The sequence below is a fragment of the Candoia aspera genome, chromosome 2 (genome assembly GCF_035149785.1).
Source record: "Candoia aspera isolate rCanAsp1 chromosome 2, rCanAsp1.hap2, whole genome shotgun sequence".
Taxonomy (NCBI): Eukaryota; Metazoa; Chordata; class Lepidosauria; order Squamata; family Boidae; genus Candoia; species Candoia aspera.
Window position 1 is genome coordinate 47,143,314 of NC_086154.1, and position 14,389 is coordinate 47,157,702.

The 14,389-nt window shown below is 33.6% G+C and overlaps 1 protein-coding gene across 22 annotated transcripts in view; it reads right to left on the reverse strand.

Annotated features, from left to right (window-relative positions):
* Positions 1–220: 220 nt before the first annotated feature.
* Positions 221–14,389, reverse strand: part of SLMAP (sarcolemma associated protein) — a 101,410-nt gene continuing 87,241 nt past the window's right edge. For 13 of the 22 annotated variants that reach the window (XM_063291753.1, XM_063291752.1, XM_063291748.1 and 10 more), the window contains 5 exons: positions 12,101–12,421; positions 10,286–10,403; positions 9,592–9,763; positions 6,544–6,678; positions 221–2,054 (listed from right to left, as the gene is read on the reverse strand). In XM_063291753.1, the coding sequence (XP_063147823.1) occupies positions 1,965–2,054; positions 6,544–6,678; positions 9,592–9,763; positions 10,286–10,403; positions 12,101–12,421 (836 nt within the window). In that variant the 3' untranslated portion in view covers positions 221–1,964. Of the gene's footprint in view, positions 2,055–3,488; positions 3,579–6,543; positions 6,679–9,591; positions 9,764–10,285; positions 10,404–12,100; positions 12,422–14,389 lie in introns of all 22 variants that reach the window. The other 9 variants (XM_063291755.1, XM_063291742.1, XM_063291754.1 and 6 more) reach the window with 1 other exon arrangement.

A 14,389-nucleotide genomic window follows, 5' to 3' on the forward strand; every position in this document is an offset into this window, starting at 1 on the left:
TCTAGGTTGTCAAGTCTGTCAACGAATGAGGGAAAGAAATAAGCAGACAGTTTACAAAGTCCCAGCACACCAAAGTATGAATAACTACTGTTATGAAGCACCTTTCATTATAAGCAGATGTAACATAAATACTGTGAAAAATTTTGATTATCACCCTCTAGTGTACAAAACACTATAAAATAATATGTGGTTGTCAAATAAGATTCAAGTGAGATTCATAGGGAGAGTAAAGTTATTTTATTAAATCATGCACATCACATGTGTTAGTGCAAATAGTTCAATCTGTACTCCAGAAATTCTATTGTTTTTTTATATCTTTACAAAATAGATTTAAAACAATTATTTACTTTTAAAAATGTAATTCTGAAGTTAAGCATTTTCAGAATAATATTTGCAATAACCTATATACAAGAGGTACTGTGTACCACTGGCATGTGTGTGTTGTGGGTGAGTTACAGTTTCCTGCAACTGAAAATAATGGAACAAACAAAAATGACATTTTCTACATTTGTGAACTAACATTCCCTTAAATCTAAATGATCCTCCCATTAACAAATTCCAAATAGCTTAAGACAGAACCTTTAAAATAAAAATGACCCTCAAAGGCAAATAATCTAAAAACTCTATTTAAATATTTAACTAGATTTTTTGATTGCCATTAAATCCTTGAAACCAACTGAATTTTTGTTGAGATAATCTTCCTATGAATTTTCTATCAGCTGAATCATTTCACCTTTCAATTCTTTTTATATTATTACAGACCTTAATAAACTGAGCTGAAAAGCACTGAAAACCAGCATAGCAAGGTTTAAGTTATGATTGCTCCTATTCATAAGCCAATACTCAACTAGAAATATTCATAATAAGGTCAAATAAATTGTGATGTAAAGCTTCTAATTATTGACAGCACATTCTTTCAGCATAAGTTGTTGCACAGAGGACCAATTAGATTATTCCAACTTTCCTGAAAGCTAGCCCAATTTGATTTTCTTCCTCCTTTCCCTAACACTTAAAGTACTCAAGAACTTCACATAATGAAGTTATGCAACGCAAGTACAATTAAAGAAACAACTACTACTTCCCCAGTTTGGTTCTGAAAATAAGTGACTGAAAAAAAATCATTTCTCTAATGTGGTATGTGAGAAAATACATTGGGTTTTTATAGTGTCTATATACATGAAATTTAATAAATTACATTCAAACTAAAAATTGGATTACTGCACTATGTCCATCTGAAAATCAAGATTTTGCTCCCAGAAAAACCTTAATTCACTCAGGCACACACATGCACACAAAAACAGTCTAGACTTATGCTTTTCACTCATTTTTTTTTCTAGAGCTCTTTAAGGCTGACAATGAATTATACAAGCTCCCAAGTCATCAATAAAATAGGGCTTTTACTGAACAAAAATATTTGTTTTTATCAGAAGACCTGGAAAAAAGAAAATTGTTCCCAATAGCTCAGTGACTCACAGCAAGTAAAAATAATGATATGTTAATGTACAAATAACATCAAACTGAAAGGCACTGAGCACACTGCATCGACTTCCAAGTATTTAAAGGATATTTGGCATGGGTATCCAAATCAGGGAAATGCATTGCTTTCAATCGGGCAATCAATTTTTTAAGTAAAATATCCACACACCTAGCCATCATAAATAATTTGGTACCAAGAAGCCTACTTGAGGCTACCATAACAGTATTTAGGACTCCAACATATAATTTTAAGAATTACATAAAAGTGTAAGCAATAATATTGCTCACCATAGAATGAAATAATTATTTTATTCCCTCTTTATAACAGATACATTTTGTACAGTGTAAAGCAACGACCCTGCTGCTGCCAAACTCTGAAGGACTAAGAGGTAAAAAAAGGGTTAGGAAGAGGATGACTCTGTTTCCCTCAGTATGTGAATGGTGCCAGCTTCTAGATGGAGGATGGGGTATGGATTCAACAACAGTTCTCATGGAGAAGCTCTGGTGAGGCCTGGGTACAGCATCATGGCTGTCACAGCTACCAAAGCTGCCATCACAGGCATCCAAGGCCATTGTCTCTGTGCAGAAAAAAAAGAAAAAAAGAAAAGAAAAGAATCAATATCTCATTTGTTTTAGTCGATACTACTTCTTTAACATTCTTGGCAAGCCTAGAATGTTTTCCATCAGTTTTAGGATTTGAGAAAATGTTGACTGGGTATCAATTAATTAAGCATAATTTTATTAAGACGACAAATTCCAATGGACCCCAATTTCCATGATCTAACTTCTTTTTCTTTCTGTGCCTTCCAGTCAGTGTTGACTCCTGGACTAGTCCTTGCAGTTTTCTTGGCAAGATTTTTAGAAGCGGTTTGCCATTGCCTTCTTTCTAGAGCTGAGAGAGAATGACTGGCCCAAGGTCACTTGACCAGCTTCATGCCTAAAGCAGGAATAGAACTCACGTTCTCCCAATTTCTACCCTGGTACTTTAACCACTACACCAAATTGGCTCTCTCTTAACTTCGTTAGATTTATAATTTTACCGGTGAGGCAACCTGCTACCCTCCATGTATTTTAAACTACAATTCCCACAGTTCCTTTGTTATAAATTATGCTGCTCAGGATTAATGTGAGCTAATCCAAAGTAACTGGAGCATGCAGACTGCCTTTCCCTGCTTTCAAATAATGTTTCCTGTTAGTTCTTTGATAATTTAATCCATTAACAGCTCTTTAGTAGTTTAATCCCTAACAGCATTTATGCTTTGTCCAAAATAAGCCTAGGTAAATGCCATGCCAAATTATGAATTCCTCTGAAATATCTTCAAATGCCTTGAAGCAATGCATGTTTAACTTTTCTTGCCTGTATTTAAAATGAGTCAGAAATATTACAATATTAATATTACATGTATAATTGTTCATGTCTACTGGTTAAAACATTAACTATTATGATAATTTTATAATAAATGGTCATGGTCTTACAGAATTCCTTTTGGAAAGGATCAGAAACCATTGCAAGGTGAGAGTTGGAAATGTTAACCCTCCACCTATTGCCCTCACCTTCTCCTTCCCCCTCCATCTTCTTCACCACAAAGTGAGAAAAATAAAAAAGCATTCAAATTCAGAGAGAAATTTTAGAATTAGTTGACGGTAAAGAATTCAAGAACCAAACTGAAGCAAGCAAACATTAGATTTGTTAAGAGTGAAGTAAACAGTTAGGTTTCCTTCCAGGCCCTAACTGCAGCATCTTACATAAGACAAATGTGTACTGGAAAAGGAACAGAAAAAATGTTTACAATAGGATACTGTTAACATTGGCACAGGGAGAACAGACAGATGTTAAATGGTTAGTTTGCTTGGTTTGCCAATATTATAAATAATGGCTTATTAAATGAAGAACTGAGTTGAGTCAGGTAAGTAAATACCTGCTTTTCATCATGCATTTTTTTTTTTTACAAAAATGGCACAAACAGGTGACAAGGGACGAACATACATGGACTGAATAGTGCTTGTAGTACCTTTCTCTACCACAATGGGCTGTAACACCAAAACAGGAAAGCCAGGATAAGGCCGATGAATACGGCTGGGACGGGTGGAAATATGGAAGGCTAAAGGGAAGGGAAGGGATATTAAGATCATTTTGTGCTATAAAAATCAATAAGGTAAAGATGATTTAGATAGGGGGACAGTTCAAAGAGCAATTCTTGTTTCAACTGAAACATAAAGACATCCAACAAGACACAACTACTTTGGCATACAAAGTTAGTACACCACTGTACAGAGTAAACATGGATAATGGAAAATGAAACATTATTTTCTTGAGTCCTTTCTTGTCACATGGAATTGAGGACAAAATGAGGATCAAACTCCCTTTGCACTGCAGAAGAATTTCCCAGAGCAGCCTTCCTCAACTGGCTGGATGACCATCTCCCTTCAGAAATGATGGACTTTAACTTCCATCTCTCTATCCAGCAAGTCCAACATATTTGGAGGGGGCTAGGTTGGTGAAGGCTTCACTAGATGATAGAGTGCTGCACATTCTACATGTACAACAAATGCCAGAGTTTCACCCATACTCAGTGGAATCCAGGAAATTCAAATACCAATTCAGAGTTCTGTCCATAAAGTACTCTTCCTCAAATATACCTTTCTCTTTACCAACTTACAACAAAAAATACAAACTCTGTAGTCATTTTATTGATGGAGGTCACCTTACACAATTTTTTCTTACATACATATCATTTCCATGAAAGAAGAGGTATCCCCAAAGCAAACAATATCCATTGCAAAGAACACACATACATATTTGATTTTGTATAGCTATACGTGTTCTTCAAAATAATAATGCCTCATTGTGCAACTGGAACTTTGATAATACTTTTTTGTGGACTAAACATTAAGTTATGCAAAATACTCTTTAACAGGCAAAAGAACAACAAGCATATTCACATCATTTTTACATGCAAAATTCTTTCATTGTGTACTATTTGAATCTTAAATTCTGTTAGCATCTATTCACCCAATCAGATCTTAAAACAGGAATTACCCAAGGTGACTTGGGGTTGCAGCAATGTGTGAAACAACTGCACCTCAAAGTCTTCTTCTGATTCAGCAACTCTATCATGTGCCTCATTAATAAAGTTTTTCATTAATCTTCTATAAAATAAAAAAGCAAAGACTACTTAAGTCAAGCTCAATTCTTGGCTGACTATAGACACACATCCATGTAGTTTTCTTGGAAATAATACAGAAGTAGTTTGCCTTTGCCTTCTTCTGGTTTTTTTTTTTTTTTGAGTTTTCAATCTAGCCCAAATTCTGAATGGCATCCAATACTAACTAGGACCTTATTGGGTAGTAGTCCTTAGATTTTTCAAGATCAACTAAGGTGATTAATAAGTATAATGGGATATTTTGCTTGAAATGAAGATAATGGGAAAAACATGGCATTCAGGCAGTGAAAAATACACTATACCTACACAATACACTGCATTATTTTGTCAGCAGTGAATATTATATGGTCCTAAACATTCAGAATGGGAAAAATCCAACTGTGTGCATCCAAGCCACATGAAAAGCAAAGGGACACAACAACTCAATATTTTAATTCTATGATGTCAAGGGCAATGTTTAATACTTACTGGAGGTCCAAATTCCTAATTCCACAATTAGCTAATTCTTATGACTTAATAATCAAATTTTGTTAAGGCATGTTCATCTATTATTAGTAGTCTCATAAAAATGATCTATTTACATAATTTGCCTCCATATCTTATCAGAACAATAGGCAGGTAAATGGAAATTATGGATGATAAAGTCATAACTGCAAGACCTGTAAGAGGCAATAGATTAATTAAGGAAAAAATACTGCCAATAAGTTAATTAGTGAAAAAGACTTGGCAACGAGATGTGCTTCACACAAAAATATTTAGCAAGTGGAAATAAAATACACTTATGACTACTGTATCAGTCATTCTGTAAGCATGCCTATCATATGCTATTCCAACTTTTCCTCTTGCTGAAAAAAATTTGCTGACCACCTGGGTTATGATACAACGGACCATATAATTTTTAAATATTTACGTTTCAAACTATTTTGAGAATGTCCCCAGTAAAAGAGCTATCAATAAGCATTTTAGTAAACAGTATCAGTTTTAAAGAACACACAAAGATATTTAAGTTTGTGAACCTGTATCTGTTCTTTATACAGTGTTGCCTCCTTGTATAATCAGAACTCTGAAAATGTTTTTTGTGGAATAAAACTTCCAGTTATGTGAAGTATTTTTCAGGAGGCAAAAGAGCAAGTTGGTTGTTTTATCAAACGTGCAAGCTTATTAGGACCTTGGTGTTTTTTCCACCATTTTATGGGAAATATAAGGATCAACAGCAGGCTAGAATATAGATGATGATTCTACAGTTTTCATAGTGCAATATTCCAGGCATCATTAAGGGCTAAAATCTCATATTGTTAACTTGATTAATTTAAAATTATAAAAAAAAACTCTGTAGCTTTCTTGGAAATTCAAGGTCTGTTCCTTTCAATATTAGCAAGATAGTTCAGATGAGATGTCTTCATTGGCCAAATTGTGAGCATATAAGGGAACAAAATCAGAGCCTAACCAAACCATGCCTAAGGAAAAGCAGGTTTTTCAAGCCTCAGAATTTAAGGTTTGCAGGGGCAAAAGGCAAGTAGTGAGAAGCTCATCCTGATGAGCGTCTCTATCTCCTTGGTTTTTGTACCTCCATCTCTTTAATTCCAATCTTATTCAGTGTAATAGAAAACTTTTTTTTCTTTTGTTCCTGCAAAATGGGTGCTCTGAGTAGACTGTATTGAGAAGGGAGAGGGAATACTGTGGGGAAGGAGGAGGGAAAGTCACTTTCTAGAGCCTTCTAATTAGCTCAGAAAAAAAATATTCAATTTCCAGATAATTCATAAACAGTCAAAAATTACTTTCTTAATGCTCTGTCATCTATATCCAGGAAAGGATGGGCCAACAGCTTCATATCCATCTCATACATACATTCTCACAGTGGAAACGAAATAAGATCTGGCACATACAGTCTTTATTGACTTACATTGTTTCCTTTTTCTTGAAGTAGCTTCAGGTTCTCTTTACACTGTTTAAGTTCATCTGTGACTGATTGCTTTTCCTGCTCAGTGATTTCAAACTTTAACTTCAGCTCTGAAAGCATGGTCTGTGTCTTTTCATACTAAAGGGAATAGTAAGAATAGAAACAACTTATTTAAACTTTAGAAATAAGTTAAAAAAACTTCTGAATAAATTCTTAATCCTTTAACAAATTATTACACTCTATTATAATATAGGGATTTGGAATAAGAGTTTAGGTGTGTGTGTGCATGTGTTTTATAAGTGAGCATATTTTAGAAGAAGAGGTCTGGATAAAAGCAGATTCAAGAATGCCTGCTCAATAGCCTTCATGAAGACAACTGATTTACCAGTGATCACTGAATAAGAACTATCCCAACTGCTCTGTTTCTAGAGTTGCTAGGAGTCAGGATGAATACAAATTTAATAAATTAATTATTGTTTTATTATTATTCAAAGGAAAAGCAACAAGAAGACAATAAAAACATGGCTTCGACCAGAACTAGACCTTGCAATTTCTTTCTCCACAGCAGCAGGTGGTGAAAAGTGATGATGATGTCACTCATTAACTGGTAGAAACTAAGAAAAGTGGGACTACAGACCTGCAGATTTTGACAGTCAGAGGTTTGCCGTAAGTTAATTGCTCAAATAAAACTATTCACTTAAATATACTCAATTTAAATATAATATTACTATAGTTTTACTTTCCACTAACTGATCAGAACTATAAACCTTCATTTCAGCTTTGATTTTCTATTTTGAAGATAACTCAGTAAGAGAAATAATTCAATAATATTAATTGGACTGTTTTACAATAAAGTTCTCACCTCTCCCAGACTGAAAAAATCATCCGTTCAAGATGCTCTAATTAGCAAAGCTAATAAAACTCCTGAAAGAGTTAATATTTAATGTAATCTAATTAAACATAATCTAAATATAATTGCCTAGGAGGCTTTTCTGCCAAAAATATAAAACTGCAACATCTGTTATTCGACTTCGGCTTATTTCTTTCTGAGATTGGGTTTCAGTTCAATTTGCAGCCAAAATGTTATCCTAAACAAAAAGCTCCATATCTCTGGATTTCATTAAGACATCCTGAAGAAATCTCATGTAAATCCCATTACATTGTTATTAATCCTGTGAAAAATCTCATGCTTACTGTGGAAAGTAAAAATACAGCCATTCCTAGAATGCTTGAATCAAAGACAAAAAATCAAGTATAAGTGATAAAACAGTTAACAGCTTTCTTCCTGAAACAGAACACTTTTATTCAACTGAAAATGTTTAGTTTATCTCTGATATTTATCAACGCATTCCAAAAACTAAGACTCATTTATTCTTTACTGGCATGCCACCAACTGATAATACAAAAGTCAAAATGATTAGAATAGTTTGTCCAGAAAATTATTCTTCAGGTATTGTCATTCATAATACAACCATGAGAATATTAAACAGTCCTGCACCAATGTCATACTTTAGGTCCTTGACGCGCTGCAACATGCACCTGCTCGAATTTGAATGGGTGGCTCACTGAAAGACCACAATGTAGGTAGCAATGTTACTCCTCTGGCCCCCAGTGTTGATTTTAATGTAGTAATATTTTGGAAAACTGTTGTATTATTTGTAAATAAAACTGGGATATAGCTCATACTGCTATTTACAATACTTTAACAATAAAGAAACATCATTAAATGTTTCTTGTTTAAATATTTTTAACACTTTTTAAAAAAAGAAAAAAATCAGTATAACCATATAGGTTTCACAGAATGGAAGTATAAACAGACAAGAACAAGGAGGATCCGTGCCACCGAAGGAGAGTCACAGATTGAGGGTTTGGGTTTTTTTAAATAGAAGGGAACATCATGTAAAATGTTTACCTTAAGCAAAATTTCTGGTTTTAAACTAAATCTGTTTTTAAGCAAAGTATGTAGTTAATTACATCCCTAAAAGATTATAAAAACTGAAAAATCTGCTCCATTTTCTCATTCTTAAGGAGAACATTCTATCAATATAATTATTTTCCATTTTCAAGGGTCACATATATTCCATCAATGCTTCATTCATTTCTATTCTACAGGGTCCTTATTTGATAGGGTTCTTATTAATTTCCAACAGAATTAATGGAAAGTAGATACAAGAAAATATGATGTGGAAGCTGCTTGGAACAGAGTGGCTGTGTGACATGTCCAATAAGAATACATCCAGGCTTGATAATGGAAAGAATGCTATTATTCTTCTTTTTGCAAAAGAAACAATAAGAAGAGTGAACACAGAGTTGTTTGTTTGTTAAGCATCCTGGAAAGTGGTTTGGCAAAATTCTTGTTGAAAGGGTAGACGGGCAAAATTTAAGAACTGTAGTACAGGGGATGTACAAATCAATGTTTGGTTTTTCAACAAGTTGTTAAGAAATATTTCAACATAAAAAAGCAAGTGTATTGCATGTTTGTTGATTTAGATAAAATATATGATGAAGTTAATAGGACTGAATTATGGAACATTTTGCACAAATGGGAAGTTGAAAGTTTGTTGCTGAATGCAGTAAGAGCAATATATGATCAAAGTGAAACACAAATAAGGATATATTAAATGCTTAGTGAAGCAACAGTGAGCAGGGATATGTGATTTCTCCTTGGTTGTTTACTATACTTAATGCAGACACCCATGCTTTACACCTAAGCATTTTATGTAAAACAGACTTTTATCATGTTTAAAATTACGTGGTTTACTGCACTGAATAACCCAGACACTGGCTATATTTCTCTGTTTAATGAAATGAGCAATTGTATGTAACTGAAGATAGAAACAAAAGTTTCCAATCCCCTGCTCAGAGAAAAGAGGGGAGAGGAGAGTGGGGGAAGTCTGAGCTCAGTTTCATTGAGCCACTGCATGGTTTCTTATTACATTCAAATCCATCCAATGAAGGGACTGATGTTAGGAGAACAAAACAGTATAAAGATCCTAACTCTGGGCCTCTTTAAAGATATGCAAACATCCATGTAATCCATTTGAAACTTACCTCATTCTGAGCATCCTTAGCTTGATTTTCTGCCTCATTAAGAAGTGTTTTTAGAGTAGCCGCATCACGCTGATGTTCTTCTTTTAAAGAACCCATTTTATTTTCAAGTTCCTTTTGGTTTAGCTCCAGAACACTCAGATCACTGGTAAGTGCTAAACTCTGTTGTTGAGAGCTATAAGAGAAATTAAAAATCACAATTATATTTAGAAGTAAGTGTTTTAAACCAATGCATTATCAATTTATGCTCTTTGTAATCATATTATTCTACTGTATATCCTTATAACTAAAGTTCTGATGTACAGGCATACTGTGTACAAAAGAAGACATAAAGTTCCATATAAGTATTAGTTGCGGCAGCAGTATACTGTAAGTAAATATTTTACAATCAGCTCAAAACATCAAAAAACAAATAACCCCAACCCTTAAAACTTAAACTAAAGTTTATGAAATTTATTTGTTTTAACAATAAAGGCAAAATTAATAATGGCTTAAAATGTTGTTAGTATAAACTGGTTAATCTAAAACCAAAACTGAAACTTCTGATTTCTTCCTCATAGATACTGGAGGAAAAGAGAAGGAAAATGAGTAAGCCCGAGGCTGATTTTCATAATGTTAAGGCAATGTTTACATAAAATAAAATCAGCTGGGAAAAGTTAACCTTTGGCCTTTTTGTATTTGATTCAGCAGCACTTACTTATGTAGCTCCTTCTCCTGTCGCTGAAGTTCACCTGCAAGCAAAGAATTCTCCTTCTTTAATGAGAGACATTCAGATTCAAGAACAGTCCATCCCTCTCTCAATTTTTCAAGTTCACCTACAAAGCAAAGAATGAGAAGTTATTCTTGGAGCTAGCTAAGAAATTATCATTTAAAAATATCTATAGTCGTGCCAATAATATATTTAAATGTGTGTGCCTATTTTGTGGTAAAAACTGATTTTCACAATGATAAATCAGCATGTTGTGGGCTAAGTTTTTTTTTTTAACTTGAAATTACGAATGTGTAAAACTCACTGATTTGGGAATGAATATTCTGGAAAATTCTGGACGTTTCTGTTCCCCCTTTGGATCAGGGGTGGCTCAGCAATTTTCAGAATTAAATCCTAAGAACAAGAAGTGGTTCCAGGTGTCCCATAGGTAGTTCAGCCCAAAATAGGCCTGTTTTATGTTTGCTGCCTTGAGTTATTTATAAAAATAATAAAAGGGGGAAAATGAATGAATGAATGAATGAATGAATGAATGAATGAATGAATGAATGAATGAATGCATGCATGCATGCATGCATGCATGCATGCATGCTTCTTGTCCAAAAAATTTGCTTCCAGAAACCACCAAACCACCTCCAGAACAGCAATGGCCCAGAGTACTTCCGGCATACTCCTAAAGAAAAATGTAATGCTCTGGAGTTTTGTACATCCTTACTTGAAACTTTTCATAAAGTTTCAGGACCTATCACTATTTTTTTCTGAAAATTAATAACTGCTTATTGTTCCATAATAACAATCTAAACTGAATGATTTGACTCAAAGCAGAACATGAAAAGGCCCTGCTAAGATTTTACAATTTAATAATCTTTAGGATTTCATCAATAATTTGATAGAAAAAATGGACTTCTAGAACACCATCTTAATACAATGACACAGACCATTTTAAAACTGGAATTAAAAACTCCTCCTTCATCTATTGTACCATAAGTTTACAGGAGATAATTAAAGATGTATAGTACAGATATCCAACTGCAGTGAGCTTATGGCATGATTATTGTCAAGACAAGTATGAGAAACATGGCCCATTATACTGAAAATTACTTACTGGCTTAGAGTCACCCAATAAGGTTCCATGACTTAAGGTGAACTTAAACCTAATTTTCCCCAATACTAGTCCAATTTCTTAACCTCTACACCTTACTAGTAAGGTGATGATACACTGTCTTCAAATGCAGCATAGTAAGTTTTAGACTCATCCATTTTGATTCTCGTAATAGTTCTACCTAACAAATAACAGCCAGAATCACAGTGTTTCATATATGATGCATTTTTAATTTGAGATCGTTATGACAAGACCAGTAATCTAACGTTTTGTGTGTTTTTATGTGGGCAACTCCTGGAAAATAAACTTGAAAAACCTTTCCTTACGTGGCACTAGAGCTTTGGTTCAGATACTTTTATGGAATGGCTGTACTCACAAACTACATTGACTATTGGTGTACCAAAATGCACTAGAGATTTTAACTTCCTTTCCAAAACTTGTGACGTGCAGCTGTGGATAGTAGAAATCCCTCAAATTACATGCTTCGTTACCGGGATAAAGAACTATAGAAGTAGATTGTTTACTGTATCAAATCCTAAAGTTCATCAAGTCCACCGGTGTCTTTACTACTATAACTAAAATTCAAATATTTATTCATTATCTCAATTTCTATCACTGTTAACCTAATTTTTGTTAACGTAAAAATACAAGGCACCAAAAAAACACTCTTTATATAAATTATTAATAAGACAGTTGTGCTATACCTTGTAAACGGGTGGCTTCCTCTCTCTGCTGATCCTCACACTGCTGACATCGTAGCTGAAAACTGGCTTGCAGACTGACAATTTCTTTTTCATATTTGGAAGCCTCTTTGCGCCATCGTTCAAGCTCGGCTCTTACTTTCTGAAGCTCTTCTTGTAAAATGGTAACATCTGTGTCCCTTTCTGATGCGGCCTTTTCCACCACTTCTTGCAACAACAGGATCTCATTCTGAGCGCTCATCAATTCATTCCGAGTACTGGAGATCTCATTTTCCTTTTCTTCATGAAGACATTCAATATCTTTTTGTAGTTGATGCAGCTGAGCTATAAACATTTATTAGAAATTATATCATCTTAAAAATTTAAGTGCACAAATTCATGTTAGTCAAATATAACTATAAAAATATTTTACGAAAATACTACTACTGTATAGGATGAAAGAAATGCTTGTATTACATTACCATATTGTAGCATAAATTTCATTCAGACAACTTCATAAGTCAATATCCCTCATTGTTATGTTTGAAATACTTAGACAAAATTATAAAAATATCAAATAAACCTCCACAGATACAAAATTGGATAAACTGGAAGACTCCAGGAGGTACTTCTTGAGGGGATTTTTGAGGTTTATCATCATATTAGGTTTATACAGTTAACACAACACTCCTCTAAATTTAGATCTGTATATCTTGGAATCTATCTTCTTGTGCAGAAATACTCCTAAATAATACAGGAAGAAAGGGATACTAATCCAGCTTCTTAAAATTCTGGTGACTGGAGGGAGACAATCAGAACGCACTGGAAAGAGAGTGTGGTTGAAGACAGCTCAAGTACTTATAGTGTCACATTGTCCTGCACCTCAAGAAAGCAACAGCAGCTGTGGCAACCCTTCCTCCTTTATAGCTATGTTTATCTATTTAAACAGCACTTTTGTTTGCTTCCACAGCAACCAAGCTTCTGTAACTTATCTGTAATTATCAGAGTAAATGAAGAGCTGCTACTTAAGGAGAGCAAGTGCTTATATTTTTAATTTCTTTATTGTTCTTAAACTCCAATCTATTCGGAATAAAGGCTCTCAAGCAGCTATGTATTTTATTTTGCCTTTTGGTTTTTTTATAAAAAATGTATTGATAAAACTGGATATAGCCGTGAAAGGGTGGAATGGTAGTGATGCTAGTTGTTTTTATTCTCATATAGAGTGCAAAGAAAGGCAATACAGTGTATGTAAGTCTACGTAATGTCTTCCCAAAGTTTACTGACCATGAATGGAAGTATACCACCCAAAGAAAAAGAATTACTACAAACCTAATTAAAAGAGGAAGTCTAAAGATTTATTCCAGCAGGACTGATTTTTATAGGGATTATAGAAAGATGTGCACTCAGCATTATTATGAGGACAGCGTATCTAATAGAGCCTTAGCCAATTCTGAAGATGAAAAATGGAAAGCTTTGAATAAAGCAATTTTGAATGAGACCAGATGGACAAAGAGTTAGGACAGACTAAGAATTGTTATTTTTAAAACAAAAACTTTGTATTAACTAACTTTTTAACTCAGATTCAAATTCTCAGCTGAAGCAAATATGCTAGAAACCTGACAGTGTTCTCTTATAGTGCAATTAAAAAAAAAAAAGGTTAAGCAGTTTCATATTTACTCTAAAATATATTTAAAATGTATGCCTTTTATATTAATTACATCTAACAATATTTAAGGAAATATTGTATTTTAATCAGTGCTTTAAATAGAAATTAGATAAATATTTTGAATACCATATTCATATTACAATCTAGAACAATTACATACTAAGATCCTAATTCAAATTAATTGTGACTAAATACTATTGAAACCAATTAAATATGTTGGCCCAACTGAAATGCTCCTGTGTTATTTGCTCTAACTAAATTAGTAATGATTAAGGTTTTATGCATGAACTATTACTGAAAATAAAAGAATATAAACAACCAGTTGGTGTTATCCCAGCTGGAAAATCTGTCTTGATTACAGGGTATTATATTACACATTATTTCATTTATTTTCTGGCACTATGTAACAAATCTTTTTATTTGCTTTGAGATTAATTTTGATTAGTATATTTCTGACTGCTTTGCTTGGTTTTTATTTTTAAAGTATTTTAATTGTTCTGAGAGTGGGGATTATGTTGAGAGCCAGAGTGTCACAGGGCAAAGATGCCAGTTAGGGCAACAACCAATTGTCACCTAGCTAAATGGTCTAAATGACTAAATGAAACAAACTAACAGCCTGTTAAGAAAAACAGAAGAAAAGAAGCATC